The 15,352-nt window shown below is 36.3% G+C and overlaps 1 protein-coding gene across 10 annotated transcripts in view; it reads left to right on the forward strand.

The window, feature by feature from the left end:
* GRIP1 (glutamate receptor interacting protein 1) overlaps positions 1-15,352 on the forward strand; it is a 702,506-nt gene that overhangs the window by 253,717 nt on the left and 433,437 nt on the right. For 5 of the 10 annotated variants that reach the window (XM_032284339.1, XM_032284404.1, XM_032284421.1 and 2 more), the window contains exon 1: positions 6,200-10,469. The exons of 2 other annotated variants lie outside the window; for them this stretch is intronic. In XM_032284339.1, coding sequence (XP_032140230.1) covers positions 10,337-10,469 — 133 coding nt within the window. In that variant the 5' untranslated portion in view covers positions 6,200-10,336. 3 more of the 10 variants (XM_032284356.1, XM_032284394.1, XM_032284348.1) reach the window with 2 other exon arrangements.

Consider the following 15,352-nt stretch of genomic DNA (forward strand, 5'->3'; position numbering starts at 1 on the left):
TCCAGTATGGATCTGCTGATATGGTTTGGCTATTCCCCACCCAAAAATCTCAAATTATAATCACCATAATCAGCATTTGTCAAGGCTGGGACCAGGTAGAGGTAATTGAATCATGGGGGTGGTTTCCCTATGCTGTTCTCATGATAGTGAGTGAGTTCTCATGAGATGTGATGGTTTTATAAGTGTCTGGCATTTCCTTTGCTTGTACTCTAACCTGCTGCCCTGTGAAGAATGTGCCTGCTTCTCCTTTGCCTTCCGGCATGATTGTAAGTTTCTTGAGGCCTCCCCAGCAACACAGAACTGTTGAGTCAATTCAACCTCTTTAAAAATAAAAATAAAAATAATTACAGTCTTGATTATTTCTTCCTGGCAGTGTGGTAAACTAACACATTTACCTCATTTATTTAATTTTTCTATAAACTCAGACTTTCTCCAGAATATAAGCTTCATTAAGACAGTCATCATTGCTTGTTTTTTATGGTATCACTAGTACTTAGGGCAGCTGGACACATAATAAGTATTTGATAAATTCTGTGTTGAAGTAATAAATGGATGAATATATGTTAGACTATCAGAATATAAGGACAGTTCTACCTCGAACTCAGTTAAATAAGCAGATAAGTAGAAGTTTGTATAAGAAGCAGCTATGATAAAGTGAATGAAAATGAAAAGAAGGCTCTTTTCAGTAAATTAACCCTTATTAACAAAAACAATACATTTAAATTTTATCTTGGAGATACTAATCTCCAAAGGCTTCATGTGCTCATTTAATACTCATAGCAATCCTATGAACATGGTACTATTGTTTATCCTTATTTGTAGATGAGGAAATGAGGTACAGAGAGTTTAAGTAACTTGCCCACAGTTGCATAGCTGAGGGTGGCACATTTACTTCTAAAATAGTTAAATTCATGGACTTATAACTATATAGAAAGTATGTGTATGTGTTATATACACATAATATAGACAGTATTTTAAGGCACAGCCCTTCCTATCATAGTAATATCACAGTATTATCCTTCCAGTTGTTCACACCAAAAAACCAAAGAATTGTCCTTTTTTTCTGAGAAACCCTATTTCCACTCCTGCTTATTTTCCATAAACAACCAGAATAATCGTCTTAAACATAGATCATGTAGCCTCCGTACGTAACACTCTCCAGTGAGTTCTATGTGCTCCTAATGCATGTAGAATAGAAGCCGACAATTTGTATCTGGGCCTGGAAAGCCTGAGGTGAGCTGGCCCCTCCCTGCCTCTTTAGCTTCTTCTCCTAATACTGTCCACAGTGGTCACCTTCCTGTCCCTGGCACAGTGCCAACTCAGTGTTGTCTTCCTTCCTGGTCATGCTGTATCAAACATACTGCCCCCACATCCTTGCTTAGGTGGATCTTCTTGTATTTTTTAGGTCTTTGCTCAAGTTGTGTCTTTTCCTGGCGAGGCTTTCTCAGCTCTCCCCATTCTAATATAGCCCCCAGAGTCACTTCTCACTAGTGGAAATTACTTGGTTTGATAATGTACTTACTTGTATATTGTCTGTTTCCCCAATATGTTTTGGTGTGTCTCCCCTCCAAATCTCATGCTGAAATGTGATCTCCATTGTTAGAGGTGGGGCCTAGTGGGACAGTCCTTGGATCATAGGCATAGATCCCTCTGAATGGCTTAGTGTCACCACTTGGTGTTGAGTGAGTTCTCACTCTGTTCTCTCACGTGAGAGCTGGTTATTTACAAGGAGCCTGGCACTTTTTCCTCTTTTGCTTCTGCTTTCACTGTGTATTAGAAATAAATGCTTGTTCTTCAGTGCTGCAAAGAGAACTAGCACTCAGACAAAAAGGTTTTTAGTAAGGCAATTTTACCCTCTGCAGAAAGGGTGCTTCTTGCAGGCCTGGCCGTCGGGAGAGCACCTAGAACAAAGGAGAATGGAAGTGTTGATTTCTAACACGACTCCTGCCCCTGTGTCCTTTCCCCATTGGCTGAGGTTGGACTGCACAATTTAAACTAGATTTGACTGGCTAAACATTTAAACTTCCTTAGATAAGGTGGATGCATAATGAGAGAGTGTGGAGAGGAGGAAGGGATCATCTGCGGCAAACTTGAGAGCTGGTCTTTTTTTTAAGTAAAGAAAGGAATGTGAGCTGGTACTGATAACACCACTGGTGTTGTGGCATGTCTAGGCATGTAGTAAAGTCAGAAGAAAGGAGGAGAAAGGTTGGGGGGATGCTGGGAATTAAAGAATAAAAGGTTGAGTGGGGTGTTTGAAGAGAAACTTTTGCCATATCTCACACTGTGTGATACACTTGCTTCCCCTTCACCTTCTGCGGTAATCGTAAGCTCCCTGAGGTCTTCGCCAGAAGCCAGAAGCAGATGCCTGTACCGCACTTCCTGTACAGCCTAGGGAACTGTGAACCAAAATAAGCCTCTTTTATTTTTTTAAATAACCCAGTCTCAGGTATTCCTTTATAGTAACAAAAACAGACTAACATACCTCCTCATCTATAATATGACCTCTAGGAGAATAGGAAGTGTTACCCTTATGTGCACTGTTCTATCTTTAGAGTGTGAACAGTGCCTGGCACTAGAGACACACAGGAAGAAGCATTTGTCGAGTAAATGAATCAGATTTAGTGTGAGACAAGCACATATTCTTCATGGTTCATGGAAACATATTGTTTAAATTATTCAAGGGCCTTTAATGTTTTCCTTCTAAAAAGTATGTCAAACATCAAAATCAACCAACAAGAATGTGAAACAGGATCAGTTCTAAAAGTTGGTCAGAGCTGTCATGGATTAAACATCTAGCATGTGACTGGCACTAAATACATTTTATAGAGTAAAAAATGAATCCTTAGAGCCATAGACATTCTAAAAGTGTAATTTAAGCTAACAGTTTTAAACTGTTTACTTGAACTTGTAACTACTATCAAGGAGAATGATGACTTTGAATTTTCCCTCTGTCTTCTGTTGCACACCCACTGCGTAATAAATATAAATATTGAGCATGTAGTTACATGCGTGAAGAACAGTTGAGTAAACAAATGAACAAACAGACAAATGAATGAACCAGACAAATGCTCAATAATAAAAGTAAAGAAGAGTCCAGGCACAGTGGCTTACACCTGAAATCCTAGCACCTTGGGAGGCCAAGATGAGTGGATCACAAGGAGTCAGGAGTTCAAGACCAACTGGACCGACATGGTGAAACCCTGTCTCTACTAAAAATACAAAAAATTAGCCTGGCATGGTGGTGGGCACCTGTAATCCCAGTTACTCAGGAGACTGAGGCTGGAGAGTTGCTTTAACCTGGGAGGTGGAGGTTGCATTGAGTCAAGATTGCACCGCTGCACTCCAGCCTAAGTGACAGAGTGATACTCCATCTCTAAATAAGTAAAAATAGGAGAAGCAAGAATGCTAAATAATCCAAATTGGATAAATGGCTACTAAATTCTCTAAAACTCACAAGTACTTTAAAATATTTGCTATCAATTTAAACAAGTTTGCTTATAAATCATAGCTAAGATTGGGGTCCAAGAAGAGGCTTTAAGAGGAAGAAGCAGAGAAGGCAGGAAAGATGAATCACATGGTACTGAATTTAGAGGACAAAAAAGAAATTTAAATTAGATTATTTATGACAACTTAGAAGTGCGACTACAGGAAAAAATTTAAATACCAAGAAAATGTTCCTGTAGCCAATGAATAAATAAAAAAGCTCAGCTTTTAGAAATTCAGTACTTGGGTAAAACCAACCAACCAAGAAACAGATATAAATAGATAAATAAATGTATGTAACTTAAAATGGACTTTTCTTGATCTCTAAGTAGCTTGAAAAGAACAAGTAGAAGAGAAGAAAGAGGGGAAGGAGGGAGGGAAGGAGGAAGAGAGGAGTCAGAGAAAGAAAATGAAATGAATTTCAGGAACTAGAAGGCATTAGGTAATATATTCTTCAGAACCATCAAATATGGAGCTTAAATAGATTCCATGAAGTCTCACAATTACCTTAAAGGACGCTATAATCAGCACTATATTTTTCATTACTTTAAAGCATCTAGTTGCATAAAAATAACATCTTGTAGCTAGAAGAGTCTAGTCCAAATCTTTCCTCCTAAGACACACACCTTCAGGAAAAAAAGTGAGTTCTGATAGAGTGAGCATGTTTGAAACCCTTATGATAGTCAGATGGCACACTTAGGATTTCACATTCAGAAAGTATTTTTATGCTTTTACTGTTACTCTTTTATGCTCATTCCACACTTACTGAATGAAGATATTAATTCTATGTGGTAGAAAAAAAAATCTTTGAAAACTGAAAGAGTAACCTCAGTTATCTGAGCCCTTTGAAGCCTAGTGTATTTTCAATCTCAGAATGACTGCCTGACATTTCATTTTGCAAGAAGTCTAAACAACCACAATAAATTTACAAATGCAGACATGCCACAGTTAAATTTCATTTCACGCTCAGTAAGCAAACATTATCAAACTATAAGCACTGTCATCCACTGTCTTTTTAACTCAAAATCTTGTAGCCAATGGAGGATCGACCTTGAAATAGTTCGCAGATGGATGAATTGGCTTAGTGTATTCACCAATTTGCAGAGGAACAAACTTAGGCTATATTATTACTGTTTTAGGCAGGTGGTTCTATGCTTTATTTAATAAACAACACAAATAAGTAGTACTTGGACAGAATCAAATTAGAGACACAAGAATTATTTGTGAAAAAAGTCTTTTAAACAGAGTATTTTTTTTCTATGTTTTGGGTTATCACAATGCTGGGGTTGGGGATTGTTGCTAGCATTTCATGGATGGTGACTAAAGGTACTAGAAATACTAAAATGAGGGAGACATGCTTACAAATTGAAGATTTATTCTGCATCCTGTACAACCATCACATAACTACTGTTAATAAAAACTATCTTTCTTTTTGAGACAGGGTTTTGCTCTTGTTGTCTAGGCTGGAGTGCAGTGGCGCGATCTCAGCTCACTGCGCAACCTCCACCTCCTGGGATCAAGCAGTTCTCCTGTCTAAGCCTCGCAAGTAGGGGGATTACAGGTGCACAGCACCATGCCCAGCTAATTTTTGTATTTTTAGTGGAGATGGGGTTCCACCATATTGGCCAGGCTGGTCTTGAACTCCTGACCTCAGGTGATCCACCAGCCTCAGCCTCCCAAAGTGCTGGGATTACAGGCATGAACCACTGTGCCAACCAATAAAAACTCTTATAAATGAAAATCTATTTAATTATTTGAGCCTAGAAGCTAATACTGTTACATAGGTATAAGGTGGTTGCAAGGATTTAACTAAATTTTCTGTGTAGCCATGCCCTCAGATTCACTTATTTGAAATATATATTATTGAACATATTTATAAATATATATCAGGATTAAGACATTTTGTGTTTAGGCCAGGCATGGTGGTTCATGCCTATAATCCCAGCATGTTGGGAGGCTAAGGTGGGTGGATTGCTGGAGCTCCTAAGTTCAAGATCATCCAGATGGTAAAACCCTGTCTCTACAAAACAAAATAAAAATTAGCTGAGTGTGGTTGTGCATGCCTGTAGTCCCACCTACTCAGGAGGCTGAGTTGGGAGGATTGCTTGTCCCTGAGAGGAGGAGGCTGCAGTGAGCTGTGATTGTACCACTGGATTCCAGCCTGGGTAACACAGCAAGATCCTGTCTCAAAACAATTTAAACACAAAATGTCTTTTTTTATGTGCTCATTAGTTAGAAGATCTATGAATTTCATTTAGTAAGGAGGGATATTACAAGGGTCTGATGAGAATACTGTTAGTGCCAGAGAAGAGAGTGGTTTTTTTTCCACAGGAAGGATACAGCAATTATTGGCATCACATGCAGATACCATGATATCTAAAAGGCCAGATTAATTTAATGTTTTAAAGATTTCTCTTATGGACTGTATTTTTCATACTGTTACTCAAAAAAATACTATAACAATTACTCAATCTAATTATGCATGGAAGGGAACTCCCTGATCACTGATCTAGGGAAGGTTATAAATTGCAGATTTAATCTCAATACTTGGTTCATTCCTTTTTTCCTAAAAGGGGATGAAGAATCTAATTCAGAAGAGTATGGAAATCATGTAAATGTTATATAGGCAATTGCCTGCTTCCTCAAAAAGAAAATAATTAGCACTTTAAAAATACATATTTGTTAAAATATATTTTGTTGAATAATTCAAACTGCTTTATTTTCTCAGGTGAATAAATTTGTCTAGGAAATTTAATATTATAGTTGAGTGAATATTTAGCTGAACTAATAACTAATTTGTTATAATAGCCTGCTTTCTTTACATCAAAATATAGGGGTGTTGGAATTTCTTATAAAGTAATTAGTGTTTTGAGACTGGCTAGTCAGGATAATACTTCAACCATTGTTCAAAAGCATTTATGCCTGCAGGGGCAGGACTGTATGATTGAATTGGGCCCAGGGGAGAGACTGTAGCTAAATGGAAAGCACATGTTTATTTATGGGTGGCAGCAGCCACCACTCAGCTCTAATCAATAGTTGCCATATTGGAATTGGGCTCAAGATTACCAAATCTTTTGCTCTTTCAAGAAAAAAAAAAAAAAGTTTGATTTATGAAATCTCCTGACTTTTAGATGTTTGCCCAGTTTTAAAAAAAACAAGAACAAAACCACAAACATTCATGTGAGCCAAACAAAACATATTTGTGGGAGATAAACTGCCATTCTATGAACTGCCATTTGCAACTTGTCAACTGTCACATCAGTTTAGACTGTAGAGTGCAGTAACTACTAAATAGCACCTCTCACCAGCGTTTGTGCTATGGAGTGAAAGGACCATTCTCTCTACACAAAGAGTGGTACACCTAATAGCATGGACTTGAACTACACTACTAATTTGTTAGTCCTTGGTTGTATTACAATAGCTAACTGTTAAGCAACTGTTAAGCAACAATTAGCTATTACAATACAACCAAGAACTGACAAAGATTTTAGGTTGACCCTTTATTGCTAAACATGGATCATTTTAGTTTATAAGATGGGATAAGATTCAGAAGTGTATGAATCTGTTCTCACATTGCTATAAATAAATACCTGAGACTAAGTCATGTATATAAGAAAAATAGGTTTAAATTGGCCCATAGTTCTACAGGCTGTACAGGAAGCGTAGCAGCTTCTGTTTTTGGGGAGGCCTCGGAAAGCTTCCAGTCATGGTGGAAGGCAAAGAGGGAGTGAGCATCTCACTTGACCACAGCAGGAGCAAGAGAGAGGGAGAAGGTGCCACACATTTTTAAAGGGCCACATCTCATGAGACCTCACTCACTGTTTCGAGAATAGTACCAAGGGGATGGTACTAAACCATTCATGGAAAATCCACCTCCATGATCCAGTTACCTCTCACCAGGCCGCACCTCCAGTGCTGGGGATTACAATTTGACATGAGATTTGGTGTGGACGCAGATAAAAACCATATCAAGAAGTATGGACCCAGCAAAATTGAGTAAAAGGATCTCGTCCACCTCCATCGCCCCTCAGGCAGCACACCAAGTGTGTAGCCTTCTGTCGTTTAGATTGTGATCCATATACTCATGTTTCCCCTCTTTCATGTCATCCGTCGCCACACCCTTTCATTCTTGGTGACCCAAGTGGACCTCTCTTAAATAACAGCTACCCTATCTAGCTTCCCAAGCATGTCTGATTGTTTTAATAAGCTTTTACACTTTCTCTTACACCTCTAAATATATGTTTAAACTCTAAACTCCTCCCCAACACCACCAAACCACATCTCATAGAAAGATTGTATCATTACAGATACTGAAATGTTAACAATGAAATCTTTCAGAAATAAGCAAATAGAAAGGTGCTTATGTACAATTTCTGTTTATTTCTGAAAACATAGTATGTAGATAATTTTACTCTGTCTGCATTAGTTCTTGTGCAAAAATAGTTGCTTACCACTGCTTGAGAAAGTCAATCCCTTTAAATACCAAAATTAAAAAATGAAATTAAACTCTAGTGAAATGTTTTAAGTTGTTGTATGCAAAAAGAATCTTCTTTCTATTAGAGAGTAAAGCACCATCTTTTCTATAAGTTAGTCTTTTTAGATTTAACTGGGAGCTTAAAACTATAAAACTTAATATGGACTTTAAGAGTTAAAATTCAAGTATAGCTGCATTAAATTTATTGCCTGCATTATATCTGGGGGACACATATACTTGAATTCATCACATAAACCAAGATATATGTTTGGTCCATTAAAATGAAAGTCAACAATTATTTTCAAATTACATTTTAAGAGCAAATTTACATAGAAACGAAAGAACTTGAATGAAAATGTAATGCTTAGGCAAAACAATTTCTGAAGTGGTATGAAAAATACCTGCTACTACTTGCAATGATAGTGTAAGCTTTGTGATCTTGGAGAAATAATGTCATTCACTTCATTATTAGGGCTGTTAGGTTAAATTAAAAGATTATATATTATTGTCATATGTAGTGTCTATTCAGGTCTAAAATCGATCCTCAAATTTCTCATTCATTAATTTTTCTATGTTCTAGTTTTGGTTGAGGGAGTCAGAATAATAAAGGATTTGAAACCTCAGGACAAGTGATTTTTGTTTGTTTAAAGATGTTCATAAAACACTTTATAGTATCTTTTTGTCAGCATCGTTTAGTGTTTCTTTTCACAAACTTACTCCTAAGGCATACAAAATGGGAAACCTCTGGGAATAAAGGAATTTCACAGAACCATTGAAAATAACTACATATTTTAGATGTGAAATGTTCATAGCTGATGAATATTTGCCTTTCTAAGTAAACTTCTCCCTGCTCCATCATTATCAATTTATATCTGAAAATAGGGAACTGTGTAAAGCTAGAAGACAAATTGCTTGTGAATCTCACAGAGTGCAAAGTGCAGTCAGTTCCCTCTGGGATGATCCTACAAACTTGATATTACACAGATATTGAACAACCTTTATGCAGTAAGAAGCCTTTTTAAAAATTACATTTCTGGGAACCAAGATGGCGCTGCAAATGTCATTAGTTTCATAGGTAATATGCTGACATGCTTGATTAATTATATTGTGAATAAATCAGATTTTCGTGGTGTTAAAAATTCTTCCCTTAAAGACCTGAAGAAGGAAACTATAGAGGAAAAAAAAATTATTCATGATTAATGCTGATCTCTCTAGACTTTAGAGTACCTCTCTTGTCTAGTATAAAGTGTTTCTAATTGTTGTACTTAAAATAATACTTTAAAGCTTGTGATTTTTAGAGATAAAGGATGAACAGCATATGAGTATATTTTAAAATTTCTTATACTGCCGTATTCACCAAGAATTGTTTTGTTTGCTGTTTAGCAAATTAACTTTCCTATTTTTTTTAAGTAACAATTGAGCTAGTTTTCTATTTGAGTTCAGTGGAAGTTGAGTTGGATTATTTGTATTTCTTTTCTCTTAAACCATGCAGTGTTCTTTATTTGCTGATTATGGTATGCTTTTACTAAGCCTATGAGAAGCTTCTCTGCGAAGTGCATTTTAATATTTAGATCAAACAGTGATTGGAATACATTAATGCCCAGTGGGTAAACGTGTCATTTGAAAGCAGCTGCTGAGCCTTCTCCCTGCTGCTCCAATTAACACATACAGCACACTCCTGTCAGCAAGAAGGCTGTGCATATGGATGAAACCACTTTGCTGCTTATTAATATGATATGCAAGAGAGCACAGAGGGTTAATCGGTCTGCCCATTGCAAAACAATAGCCTTTCAAGAGGTTTCCGAAGCACATGTTTTGAGATTATGTGGGCTAGGATTAGGGTGTGAGATTAGCAGGTAAGAAAGTCAGTTCAGTCTCTAACTTTGGTTCAGTCCATTGACTAATGTGTTTCCCCGCCCCTCTCTTCTCCTATACCCCCGCCCCTATGATGGGATGATGGAGATATTGGATAGTGAAATTCTAGTGCTGGGACTCCTCTTTCCTCAGCTGAATCTCTTGAACTTTGTTTTGTTTTGTTTGGAAGCTATTTAAAGTCCAAAGCTTTGCTGTTCGTTTTTTCCTCTTAGTTTTTCATTACGATTTTTACTTTCTCTTTTCCTCTTTTTTAAAAAAATTGCAGATTTGACAGTTTATTGAACTAAATGAGAAATATTGTCAAAATAAATCTGTATCGCTATTATTATCTTTCCACTCCTATGGTCAAAGTCACCGTGTTGATGGTAGCCCAGAGGCAGATAGAAGGGTAGCCGTCCTGGTCCAGGTTTGGTATTGGTCATTCATGCTCCACCGGCTCCCAGAGCAGCTGGGCTGTTGCTGTGCTCTCGTGCTAGCTGTGCCGCGCTGCACAGTGAGTGAGAGATGGACCGCTTCCTGGGTTTTGTCAAGGCGATAAGAAGATCTAGGAGAAGAAAGGGGAAAAAGTACCGACCAGAAGAGGATTACCACGAGGGCTATGAGGATGTCTATTATTACGCTTCAGAGCATTTTCGAAGTAAGCTCTTCCCTCCATCCTCTGGTTCCTTCTCGCATGCTGGGGCTAACAATAAACCTTGTGTGGAGCTTTAATCTTAAATGCAAAAGGTTTCTCTGATGGTGTTCTCACGATGGTGTTCTCTGAGCAGTCTGTAAGTACCGAAGTGCTATGTTTTGCTTGATTTGTTGCAAGAACAGCCATTAGATAATAGTCTCTAGACAGTATCACCAGCCAAGATCTGTACACGATTAATATTTTAGGTGGAATTAATTGATAATGTTATTTTAATAAGCCATTCAAAAAAGTTGCAAGCCAATGTAGTAGGTGGCCAGAATATGCTCTATTGCAGTTGTTGTTTTCCCTTTTCTTTCAGAGTAAGGAAGGATGGCTCATTTGGAAGAAATAATTGTTCATGTTCAAGTTGATGATAATGCTTAATGCTCTTGATACACGCTTCTAGATAGTTATCTGTGATTAATCTGAGATGTTTGTACAGGGAAGTTCAAGTGCTTTTCTCTGATGCATGTTTACAATTTTGTTATTAAATAAGGTTTATTCTTATTTGTTAGCTAGAAACAGTGATACCTGTAGTATCCATAATATGTCCATATTGAGACATTTGTAAATTAGCTTATAAATAGAAGATAAATAACATTTTTCTTGTACGTGTAGTGCTTTAAGTTTCTGGTGAGGTTTAGACTTGTCCCACTAGATTTTAAATGCCCAGAAATGCCTAAGGGTACAGAGAGCAGCTATGCACAGAGATCACTGAGTTTATCTTGTGCCCTAAATAGAGGAAGATGACAGTTATGTTCTACAATTTTTAAGAAGTGAACAATTATTTGTCTTCTTGAATAAGGATCTGTATAAACTTGTATTTCAATCCTAATTCATTCTGGTCTTTTGATGTCGAATCATGAATGCATCCCACTTATAACCTCTGAGCATTAACTATTAAATAATTTAGATCCCAATTTCTGTGGTATTGAAAGCCATGAGAATTCGTTCTAAATGTTAGAAATTCTGTTGAAATTCTGTTCTAAATGTTGAAAATTCATGTGATGGCAATAATACAAGAACATAAAATTGTTATTATTTGAAATTTTCTTGAATAATGTGGCTGTATTGCTTTTACCTGAGTAACCTCTGAGTTTGAGATTTCTCTTTTAAATGCTTGTGCATGAATAATGTGTTCTAATACAGTGATAGTCTGTTTCCTAAATTTTGTTCCCATAATATATCCTAGAAGTTAACTAAAATTTGTGTCGCACCAAAAAATACTCAGATTGCATGTGTAATTCTGAAAACTTGGAAACTGGAAAAAAGGAGCTTATGAACTTTTAGTTAGACTTGTAGTCATTTTGCAATCAGTTTATACTGAGTCAAATTCATACCTTCTTGGGTTTGTACTGTGATGTATGTTTGTAGAAACAGAATTGAACAATATTTCTCAAATGTCTGCATGCTACTAGCTTTGGTAAGATTTAAAAACAACATAATTACTCTGTAAGTTTATAGAATGTCCTGACAAGAGCTATTTATGGAGGTATCTAAGAAATATTCCCAAACTAGAGTTAGTACAATGATATAATGAAGATAGTAAGTAGTCTTTATACATTAAGTACAATAACTCAAAATCATGTTTTATCTCATTTGTCAAGGCCATGCTAAGGATAAGATGTTAAATATCAAAAGTAATTTCCTTTAGGTCTGAAACTGACATATTTTTTCTATGTTTTATCAGAAGGCACCCAACATGTAATATTTAACTTGTGGAGTTAGTTGCAAATTGAGTACCCAACTTCAAACTACTATGTAATAAACAGAATGTGTCACAGTGGACACAAGCACTTGGAGTTTGGCATTTCATCAAATGTCAAATAGCCAGGGCGTTTAAAGAAGACGAGTCGTATACAGTAGCACAATGACTTCTCTGCATCTTTTGGCTTCAGTTTCAGGGCCTCTCTGAATTGGGTGGGGAAGACATCCACGTACATCTTAGAGCTGTAGAAAACCATTAAAGAGTGAGACTGACCTCAAAACCAGTCCTCTCAAATGGGTAATATGGTTGAATGCAACTACATCTACAAAGCTGTTTTAATTAGTTTTTGGCATAATTTAAAAGTTTATGCTCCATGTGTTTCCTTAGATGGCTTAGAAAAACTATTTACATTAAGGCTGTAAATGTGGTGGAATTCATTGATGATGTTCACATCTTAGTTAATGGTGCTATTGATAAACCAGAAGTATCATTCTTATTTTTATCCCTAGAGTGTTTGTTTCTTGAAAGAAAACCCTCTGTCTTGTAAGTTTTTCCTTTGGAGCAAATCGCCATGAGAACTTTATATGTGTAATGAGATATTGATCTAGAAAGAACCTCCTAGAAAATTCTCCAAGCCTGTCCTCCCTGTAGTACATTTTCCAGTTCTGATATTTTATTTTATCCTAATGTCTCTTCTATTGTGGGTTCTGATTTAGAATTTCACCATCCTTTCCTTCATCTTAAATACAGCATTGCTTTTATAATCTCATTAAATGCCAAAGTCTAAATTAAAATGTACATAGGATCAGATGCTATGGAAGATAAGTTATTCTAATAATGGATAACTTTTCTGTACCTCCTTTAGAACTCAGTTTTAGCGATGATGATGATGATGATGATAGAATGATTTTACATCTTCTGTGACTTTATATTGACTTGATGTATGTCAATGTACATGAGATGACTGATTTTTTCTTTTTTAAAACTGCTTTTATCACTCATCCTTCATAATTCTAGAATTAGAGTTTAAATAAACTAGACAAAGCTAGACACAAGCTTTGGGTAAGTCACCAAACATTTTTGGGTTTTAGTCTTTTAAAATATACAAAGTGGCTTTGTTTCTAAAGATTTTTCCAGTTATAGAGCTATATGATTTTGAACTTTGATTTCTAAAACAATTCAGGTAAAGGTATTGACTGAAGAATTTTCACAGGTATTTAAGCCAAAAAGAAATCACCCATATATCCTGAGGGAATTGTGTTACTGGCAAGAATGCTCAATAGGCAGAATTCCTGTTGCTTTAAGGTCATAATCTATCACTTGAATATTAAGCAGTATTGGAGAAGTTTGATAAATCTTTGACATTCTGAAGATGTTTGTAAATCTGAGACTTTATTTTTTTATTTAATCATATCCACCAAGAAGTACCATTTACTTTCTGAAATTCTCATATAGATGATTCATTTGGCATTTTTCCTCGAGAAAAACTTGCTTTGATTACAAAACTGTCATAAACTTGAATGTGGGGAAAAGCTAGAAAAGGACCCTAACATTCCATTTTACTATGTTTGGTATTTTTGTTTTTCACAAAATACTGTTTTATGTAATGTCTTTTTGTAGGCTGGATCTGGCAGATCATATGTTAATTCATTTGTCTTACAAAAGTAAAAGGTCTGATTGTATTGTCATGTATATTTTTATTTAACCACACTGGATAATATTCAAGCTGTAAGACAGATAACGTATATTTTATTATACAAGGAATCGCTTAACACTGTTTTTATATATGATGGCAATCCTGACCTTTTGCTGTCCAGGCAGCTGAATTACTTGAGATGGAAGAATTTGTTTATCTCTCATTAATAGAGGTATTTGAGCCACTTCCATGTACAGCACTAGCATCTTTTGCACATGTGCAATGGTATGGAATTAGGAGCGGGGCTTCTCCATGGTAACTGCTGTTTGTTGTTGATCTTCATCCTGACTCATCTAGAGTGAAGAAAAGTTGTGTGGAAAAGCTCTCAGGGCAGACATTAGTGACCAATTAACTTTTCTTACTGAGGTCATTTCAGGGAAACTGGTGAAAGGGAGACATGAATATGGTTTAGACCTTATGAATAAAAGGGTCATTTGTATTTACAAATTATTTCATTTGTTGTTTGGTTGTTGTTGTTTGCCTATTCTAATAGATATGGAGCAGTAATTGTGATGTGGTATGTGTATGCAATCATTGTTAGCTAAGTTACTTTATGATGCATTGTATGCATTTACAATTCCTGGTTAGGCAATTGAGGCTTTAAAGTGCCTTAGATGTTCAAATTGCATTTTAAAAGGGTGCTTAACTTTCTTTAATGTCAATGAAAAACATTATGCATTGTTCTTCTTAAACAGTATTGGTGGTGGGTGTTTGTAGCATGATGATTTTTAGGCTGTGGTGTAGGTGATTAGATAAGTAATTTATTCTTACTAGTTCGTTTAGAGTTTTCCCCCTTTGGTAAATTCATGTAACCACACCCTCTCTGCTTCAGGAAACTGATATCTAATTAGGACTTTCTCTCTTGATAAGTGTGCCACAAGGCTAGAGTGAGAACCCTGACATATACTTTGGAAAGATGCCTGATTTGTGCAGAAATATGTGCAAGAGCTGAACACAATCAAAGGGGTTGTTGCCTTCCTCAGCCTGTGGGGGATGACAGGGAAGAGGAAGGAACTGGGGAGGGGAATAGGAAGGAGAGAGAGAGAGAGAGAGAGAGAAAAGCACATTTCATAGGCTGTCCTTCTCTAGTGCTTACAAGCATAGAAGCCATTTATTTCTATGTTAAAAATAGTGGGATCATCAAACTGACAGGTCTTGGATATGAAATCCTGGATGATTCAAGCCTTAGCTGTATTTAGTTTAACTCAATAAATTCCAGATGAATTAGAAGAAACATTAATTATAAAGAAATAGGGCAAACCTGCTTGTTTTATGACAATACTGCTTATTTTTCTTCCCTAAGAATTGCTTTCCATCCATAGTATATTTGTCTTGTTGAAAATTGATTGGCTAGCATGTTCCATTTGTTGGTTATTTTGTGTCACCAACTTTCTTGTCTGAAGCTATATATTTTTTTTCTAAATGGAATAAAGAAATACCAAA

This window comes from Sapajus apella, unplaced genomic scaffold (assembly GCF_009761245.1).
Source record: "Sapajus apella isolate SASKATOON/1434 unplaced genomic scaffold, GSC_monkey_1.0 scaffold2, whole genome shotgun sequence".
NCBI classification, from domain to species: domain Eukaryota; kingdom Metazoa; phylum Chordata; class Mammalia; order Primates; family Cebidae; genus Sapajus; species Sapajus apella.